The sequence below is a fragment of the Quercus suber genome, unplaced genomic scaffold (genome assembly GCF_002906115.3).
Source record: "Quercus suber isolate HL8 unplaced genomic scaffold, Cork oak 2.0 scaffold_98, whole genome shotgun sequence".
NCBI classification, from domain to species: domain Eukaryota; kingdom Viridiplantae; phylum Streptophyta; class Magnoliopsida; order Fagales; family Fagaceae; genus Quercus; species Quercus suber.
Window position 1 is genome coordinate 598,516 of NW_027069563.1, and position 9,015 is coordinate 607,530.

At 30.9% G+C, this 9,015-nt stretch overlaps 1 protein-coding gene across 1 annotated transcript; it reads right to left on the minus strand.

The window, feature by feature from the left end:
• Nucleotides 1-592: 592 nt before the first annotated feature.
• On the minus strand, nt 593-2,770 carry LOC111989701 (expansin-like B1). Its single transcript, XM_024021490.2, has 4 exons — nt 2,524-2,770; nt 2,225-2,331; nt 1,650-1,961; nt 593-1,095 (listed from the first exon to the last, which is right to left on the minus strand). Exons 1-4 carry the CDS (start codon nt 2,660-2,662, stop codon nt 898-900), a joined length of 756 nt encoding a protein of 251 aa, XP_023877258.1. The 5' UTR covers nt 2,663-2,770; the 3' UTR covers nt 593-897.
• Between the last annotated feature and the right edge of the window lie 6,245 nt (nt 2,771-9,015).

Genomic DNA, 9,015 nt, shown 5'->3' on the forward strand with positions numbered 1-9,015 from the left:
TCTTGGAGAGGCATCAGCCTATCAGGCCACTTACATTTCATACAGATGTACTTCTGTACACACCACCACTTATTAACAGGATCCCATACAGGTTGCAATATCTGAGAACTTTGCCAAATGGTTAACATTGTCATGGTAAATTTGATGTTGATAGGTTTAGAACTCGTCTATGAGGTGTCGAATAGTGATGTAGTGTTAGGCTAATTAGAAGATTAGAACTGTTGACCTCGAAGGTTTTGGAAGTATCATGCATTCATGCAAAGCATTGATGTAATTGGAATGTGTGGACTTGAAAGGGAATTGTATACGAATGATTTCGGATAAGGAAAATCTACCCTGGCTGCAAAGCATTTAAAGAGTGTTGATTGGCCAAATAATTGACCAAAGCATGTTCATTGAAAGTTGAAACGAAAAGTCATTCTTGATGGCAGCAACAAATGGTATATATATATTAGAGAAATTGTAGAAGTCACATTTTAGTACTAATGAGTCACTACGACGTATGAATGAAATCACACACTTCTCCATCAAGGTGCATAACTTATTAATTTGTAGTTCCACTACTGATTTGTACATATAAGGCATAGCCAAGTATTTCCAAAGTGCAACTTTATTTATATTTTTATCACTGGTCCATAGCAATATATAGAGCACTTGTGCTGACAAAGCATGCAATACAATCCCTAGACTAGCAACTAAATGATTAACAAACTGTCCCAATCATATACTAATATAGGAAGCACATCCTCTTATTTATTGAGCAACGCTTAAGAGCTAGCACTACTTGTGCTGAGAAAGCATACAATACCGTATCCTAGTTACTAAAAAGAAACCATTATCAAACTGTTCCAATAATAATCACACTTAAAATATTATTGGAATCTAAAAAAGAGAGCTTCAAGTGAGCTGAATGTATGAGTCATAAGCTGCCCCAGCCTTCCAATCACTAGGCAGAGCATCTTTTGGCTCAACCCACTTTATACCCGAGCTGCCACTCACTTGGAACCTCAATTTGATTGGACCACTTGGCGGGCTAGCAAAGTCCCACACCGCCCCGTAGGCCCTACGCATGGCCGTCCATTGCTGACAATCCTCCTGCACCAAGCAACAAGACTCATCATTTTAATAAGAGTACTGTTTATTACACATAGCGTGCGTAAATACATGTACATATTATTCAAAATAACTGAAATTGTAACTTAAAGTCATGATTTTAGTTATTTCAAGCTATGTGTATTGCGTGCACAACAAGAATTAATAATTTTATATATGTACACAATTCTAGCTATTATTTCATAGTTCCAATTATTACCTTTAATTTGAATGCTACTAACCAAATAATACTATAGTAATATCACTTAAAAGGGATTAGTATATAACTAATTTATTAAAGTCTTAAAGGATTGGTTTAGTAGTTTTTTGTCTTGCGTGATTCATAAAGATATTAGTTTAGTGTCAGTTGCATTAGATTTTAGTTCACTTACATGTGTATAGTTTTTTAAAAGGTTCACTTTATTATTTTAGATAAAACTGTACTTCTATCAATTTTCAACAAAAAAACAAATAAACTGTTAAAAAAAGTTAACTAATCGAATAAACAAATAAAACTTGTAATATTTTCCATATCACTCTTTTTGAAGTGCACATACCTGCCACAATTCAACGGCAGTGATGTCGTTTTTTCCAGAAACGTATATTAATACTATAGCTAGGTAGCTAGGATAATTGCTACTCTCATGGACCTTAAACATGAGGTTGTAACCAGAGTATTTGCATGAGATCCTTCGATATTCTATATCGACCACACCGTAAGAAAACAACTGCAAAACAACGTTGGGACGTGCCAACTTTGCATAGGCTCTTGGGCTGAGGATGAAGTCAGTTTTGTCTCCTTCACCATAGTCAGTCACCACTATGTTCACCCCTTCATCAGCGCAATATTGTGGTGTTGTGCACCTAACCTGATGATTCATTCACAAACAATTACGTGCATGATCATGGATACTACAGCAAAGGAGTCACTTTTTTTTAGTGCCTAACACAATTATTGCCCTTGAACTTCATATAACATTCACATGGGGAGTGTTATGTAGTTCAGTTATCTATGGTACCATTAAATAATAAACAAAAAGTAATTATAACTTCATAAGTTGAAATTCTATCGTATCTAAAAAGTATTATTTTGACTGCATTTGGTAAGATAATTAAGCGGCTTCAATTTTACCTGATAGCATGCACCACAACCAGTTCCATTCCTAAACAGCCTAGACACTCCAGCCACGTTGCCATCATTGACAGTCCTTCCAAACTCGCGAAAGCCACAAGCTCCACCTATATGATCACCATATATATTATGAGTTCAACTATAACATGATTAGCTAAAATTCTACGTACTGCTTGATTAGCAATTGTTAATTTCTTGCTCTCTCGAGCAAAAATCAATACAATCTGTTGAGAAAAAAAATAGAAGTCCAACACACACATTTGCATAATATCTTAAACATAACAAATTAATGCACGTACTTGGAGTCCCATAGCAATCAGGGCTACCATAATAGGTTGCTCTTGAGCGGGTAAAAGTGTCTTGAGAGTAACACAGTACTGCAAGCAAGAGTACCATGACACAAAGAAGAAAGACTTGGTTTTTAAGTGCAAATCCCATGTCTTAAGGGACTAAGTTTCCTAACACTAGGAAGATACTATAAATGAAAATGGGACCTCAGTAATAAGAAGCAGAAGAATATAAATGAGAATGAGGTAGGCTATGAGAGATGGGAAGCCAAGAAATAACAATCCCATATTTATAGTTGGGGTCTTGGGGCAACGTGTTGAGATAAGAGGCAGCTGTAGCTACTTTCTTCCACTTGGAAATAGGGAATGTGACGTGGGGCTCAATATTTAGATAAATAATTTTACATGTACACGGTACACCCTCTTATTGACCCCTTAAGACCATTCCATAATGACTTGTATATATTATTCTAAGAAAATGATTTAGAAGAAATCTGACCAACTTTTTCCTTGTTTTACTTTTTGGCAAGGCTGCCTGCACCTGCGGTTTTCTTAATTTTGTATCTAAAACCTTAATTATTGCTTTTGGAACTAAATCACTTTTTTTTATTCTAGTTAGTCATCCATATTTGCTAAGTCTTATTGTTCAGTAACATTTTCCATTTTCTCCAATGAAGAAAACTTGGATTCAAATTTCTCTCTTTCATTTGTTACATGTATCGGAGTGAAAAAAAAAGGTTCATCCAGATTAAATGGTTCTGACGAAACCTACTTAAGCAAATCCAATTAAGTGCAAACACAGTGAGATCAAACAAGAGATTGCTCCGCACGTTTTTTTGCAGGATGTGGAAGAAGCTAATGAGAAGTTTCGGGCATGTGGAGGAATCTACTCCTACCCCATTAATCATTTGACAATAGGTTGGGCCGTTTGGCAACATTCTTGTCCTTTATTAATTTTTTAAGGATATATATAATTCAGCGTGAAAGAGTTGAAACATCATCAAATTGAGAGAAAACTCAAGCCCTGCTTGAGAGGATTGAAGTGGTGACTGGTGACAAAAGCAAATTATATGATTCACAGCCTATGGCGCACAAGCACGGGTACGGGACCATGTGTAGGTATACGATAAGAGAATATGACAATTCTTAAAAACCTAGAATACAATAAAGTGGAAATGTTATTAAGTATTTATTTTTCATATATTGTTAAGTATATAAAAATTAAGAGTAATAATAGATAATAAAGTGAATCCATGACATTAAATAATGTTTAGAATATAAATCAAACCCAAAAGAGTAAATAAAAACTAACTAGATAAGTGTTCAATATTAAAACTAATATATAAAAAATATAAATTAAAATTCTTACAAGTTTAAGCTATCTTTTACCATCAAGGGGTTGGGTTATTACAATTGTATCTTAGTCGTATTACGAGTGTATCCTAGACATATCAACACTTTTTTTGGAAAAAAGAAAAGAAAAGAAAAGGAAAAGATTGGAACACACATGTAGAGGTAGCATGTATAATCATATTGAGTGTCTGTTGGGCAAAAATTATTTTTGTCAACTTATTTTACTATTTAGTTTATTTTTGCTACTATTTACGAATCCTACTACACTTTTAATACTATTCATGAGTCCCTCTGTACTATTTCAGCTAATTTTTACCTTTATCTACAATACTTTCAGTAAAATATTTTTAATTTCAGCAAAATATACAAATCTCAAAAAACCTTAAATACGGATAATTGAGCAAAAAAAAGAGTATCTGTACACCCTAGTCACAACTCACAACCATATAAAAATTTATTCTTTCATTTTTGTATGTTGTTTCAAATGATAGAATCTAATCAAACATATCGTTACATAGATATTTTGAATTCTTTATATATATATATATATATAAAATATCAAGAAAATTAGTTGTTTTATTCTGCTTTTCCATTAGGATGCACTTTTGATATCATTTTAAGTCAAATCTAAAAAGACATGAGGTAATCACAATTGAGTTCCCTTTAAAAAAGACATTTCCATTCATAGTTTACACATGAATAATTGTTAAGAATATTACAAATTTTGTTATATAATTTTTACAAATAAATATATCATTAATCACAAGAAATTAATTCCGACAATAATTTATGAAGTTATAGATATCTGAAAATTTTGTATTTATTTGTCAAACTATTATTTATTTATTTATTTTTTTTTTGGAGAATCTTTTATTTGTCAAACTAAAATGCAAAAACATTTGGCTTTAAACAACTGGATTAACCCACCGCCACCAAAGCCATCATTAAGTTTAGTTGTAACGCACTAAGTGGCGGTTCTGTCATACCTATAACTCAAAGGTGTGTTTCCTCGTGTCAAAGTTTGGGTTAGTGGATTTGGGGTATTAGCACTCATTATAAGTCATAATTCCGATGCTAGGATTTCGAAAACAACTTGGTCAATAACTTTTGGGGTACTATGTGAATGTGGCTCAATTTTACTTTACATAGATCACCCTTGGAAAATTGTCTCCTTGCCTCAAAAGATGCTTTTATGAAAGGGCTAGCAAGTTATCTTATGCTAAGAGATTTTTCTTCTACTCCATGAGCACTATGTTGGTATTGAAATGGTCAATAACCTTCTACTCCTTTAGTACACTGCCTGTGTGCTTTGGTTCCCTGTATTGATTTCTTTATTCTATGAAGTTATATTATTTATCAAAAAATAAGCTTCTATTCCTTTAACAAACAGAACTCAGCAAAGCCATCTGTCTCGAGTCAGACAAAGTAAAAATGTTCCACATATCATCAATCAATATATTATATATAAGAGAGATGTTACGTCCACAACATTTTTACAACAAATCATAGGTAGTTAGTTGTTATTGGTTTAAATTTGAATCTAACACTAAGATTATTTTTTTGCCTCAATAATAACAACCAGTAACAACTTACCACTTAAAATTTGTTATATAAATGTTGTGAAAATATTGTGGACATATCATTTCTCTGTATATAAAAGTAGAGACCTCATGCGAGAGCGCTCTAATTTTGCATTTAACATTTTTTTAAACCTTTTTTCATTAAATTTTTTTTACTGTTGCCCAAAAGTTCACATTAACTTATTTTTACTATTATCTTATTAATTGTTTGAGTCACTGTATTAGTATTAAAAACAAAAGCAAAAAAAAAAAAAAAGTTAAGAACTATAAACCGCCACCTCTGTCATACATGGCATGGTCCTGTAACTTTTTTGCATTTATTTTTGTTTTCATGATTTAAAAAAAAAAAATTAATATTACCTTGAGAATGCTACAAAAGTGCAATGAAGCTACTAAACAAATTTTTAATATCTCAAAATGTATTTGTTTCTTTACTCTAATTTAGTTTACTTTTTTTTTTTTTTTTATAATATATGTACAACATTTTCCAAAACCGTCTTACATAAACTATCACAAAATAAATAATCCATGCATCGCACGGCCAACTTTCTAGAGTATGCCTAAGCTCATTTCTTTTTAGGAACATGTAGAGTATGCCTAAGCTGCTTTAGCTACCATCGCTGTATTCATGCACCCTTACAGATATATGCATTAAATAATTTAAATCTATGCTCAATTTGCTTGAACCTTTATGCTATTTACAGCTTGAACAATTGAAGCCTACCAACATAGGATAGATCCACTGCACTCTTAGAAGATATTTTGGCAGAAATCTTAACAAAGGTTGAAAATCCTGAAGCTTCTTAATGCTGAAAGCTTCCCAATGGCATACACAGTCTAGATTGGAGCATGTCCTCCTTGAAATTCAGAATGGGGAAGTCTTTATATTTCAGTATTCGAGACCTCAACAAAGAATTGAAAGAAAAATTCAATTTTGCTCTGATTTGCCCTTGAAGCAAAACGGTGTCTAAAACTCATTCAAAACTAACTGAATGGTATAAGTTGAAGCACTATGAACAGAAAAACACAATTAGGAAAGTTTAAGCCATTGATATTTTAGATGAAAAACTAAGTTATGTTTAAAGTTTAATCAGATGCTGGATAAAGCTTAGAGAACACCTCTGTACCATTGATAAGCAGTTACTTTGTGATAGACTAAGGGCCGGCTCAACGAATTTGTTGGTCTTTGGCAAATACTTTAAACGAGACCTTTTATTATATTTAATTATAAATTCATATATATTTTTCAATTAAAATTTATTTTTCTTGCTTTTTGAGAGGAAAAATTACTAATTAAGTTTTTGCATTCAAGTTCTACTAACATTTCATTTTCAATTGATAAAATGGCTAATACACTTAATCTTTTTTATGACATAGTTGATCTTAAGATTTTGTTAATTTTAATTTTGAAAAACTTCTTTCTACGGATGCAACTATAACAGGTATAGTTAGTAATATTCTAAAAGCAATACATGCATTTTTAAAAGATTCTAGTCTCTTTATATAATTTAGGACGTTAATTGGAGAGTTTTCATTTATTTGCAAAACTTCTTTTAAAACTTTTAGTTCTAAAAATAAATCTAAGTCATCAATATCAGAATAAGTTTCATGTGTGAGAAAACATTCAAGATTATGACAATTTTTTTTTCAAACTATTGATAAGTGTAATTTTTACATGATTTTTATTATCCTCTTATTTATTAACATTGATAGTTTTCCTTTATTTCTTTTGATTTGATTTGATTTTTTATTTATATTTATTTATTCATTTGTGCTTTGAAGGATTGAGAAGATTTCAGATTAATCCACATCTTGTGGATGTAAATCGGTTGACTTGAAGATTTCAGTCCAATTCGGATTAGGATTCCAGCCTGCACATCAGTTAGTATTTTTGGCATCACTTTCGGCTTAGATGTCCAATCAAGATGATTCAAGTTGGGCTAGAAAGTTAATTTAAAGGGATACAACTTTTTAGTTTACCAAGAGCCCGAATTCTGATGTTAAATGGGCCAAAATCGTTGGTTAAGTGAAGCCTAAAAATCCAAGATTTTCTCCAAACGAGAATTTAACTTGTAATGGATTTTTTGACCTATTAAAGGCTCTTTAGGGCAAATTCAAGGGAGGCCATATTGAAAAATATTTTTTGGGAGTCTTTTTGAGGAGGAGGATCTGAGGACAAAGGCGAGAGCTTCATGTTGATCAACCAGTTCAAATGAAAAACATAAGTTTTATTTGTTTTCTTTTCAATTTTATTATGAACTAAATTTTATTTTCTAGAGCGTTAATGTAGTCTAGCAATGAACACACAATTTATATTCTGAGTTATTTTATTTTTAATATTTCCATGATTGAGTGTTTAATTCTTATTCTTAATGCTTACTATTTTTCTTTATGAATTATTGTTTGATCAATTGAATTACAATGAGACTGAGAAGTAATTTGTTATTTTAGTTCTAGAATTAAACACCATTAGTTGAGCGAAAGTAGAGATGCTTTACCGTAATTAGTGTGATTTTTCAAAAAATTCAAAGTACGTAATGAGTCTCCAAATAATTAAATTCACATAGAGATATGGAATTGTTATTTAAAGATATTTTTGATATTATTCGAGAGAAGATATTGAATACTTAAGGAATTTTTAATCATCAACGGGAAATTATTAGAATTTAATAATTAGGAAGAATAAATTGTGTGGGATTTGTTAGGTGAAATCAACTGCTCTAGATCTATTCTTATCATATTTTTACACTTTCAGATTTTTACGCTGTGTTATTTATTTATTTTTTTCCTTTCATAGATATTAATTTTATTAAATAGTTTAATTATATTTAGATAGTAGAACATTCCATTTATTTTCAATTTTCCAAATAGTAATTTATTTAGTGAATTTCGGTATTCAATAACATAGTTAATCCTTGTGAGTTCGACATTCGTTTTCTAAAAACACTTTACTACTTGTTACGATTCTGTGTGCTTGCAGATTATTTTACGCGAACAACTATCATCATCTAGTGATTTTAGTTTTTCAAAATTAAATAAAAAACCAAAAATATTTTCATATATTTGAAATTGTTCAAACCTACTTTTAATTGAAGAAATAGCTTGATCTACTATATGTAAAAAATAATTAATTTTAAAATATTCTTCAGCGGATTATGTTGTCTCATCATTGACATTCTCATCAAATTGTTTTTTTTTCTACAAATTATATGTTTTTTCACAAAATATAGGCCCTATTTCCATTTTGGTTGCAATTTCTTTAGATGAATTCATAGCAGATGTAAAAATTCATCTTCTCTATATTTAAAAAAAAAATATATATATATGAGACCTTTTCATTGATCTATAGGAACATCAATATGCATGTTTTTCGATTGTAAATTTTTACTAACAGAATTAACAGCAAATAATATATCATACCAAATAGTCATACCTACAAAAACTCAAAACTTTCAATCTCATATGTTGCTAAATAATCAGCTTCACCTTTTGTTTTAGGATTCATGCTTTAAGTGAGCTCCATTCCATAGTCTTCTAGAAAATACTAAAGAAATCAAGATTTAAGAGTAAA

Excerpts from the sequence above, each read along its gene's own strand:
- LOC111989701 (XM_024021490.2), bottom strand. The coding sequence starts at position 2,662 with ATGGGATTTGCACTTAAAAACCAAGTCTTTCTTCTTTGTGTCATGGTA. Across the intron at positions 1,962-2,224 it reads GTTGTGGTGCATGCTATCAG|GTTAGGTGCACAACACCACA; the intron begins GTAAAATTGAAG and ends ATGAATCATCAG. Across the intron at positions 1,096-1,649 it reads CTGCCGTTGAATTGTGGCAG|GAGGATTGTCAGCAATGGAC; the intron begins GTATGTGCACTT and ends TGCTTGGTGCAG.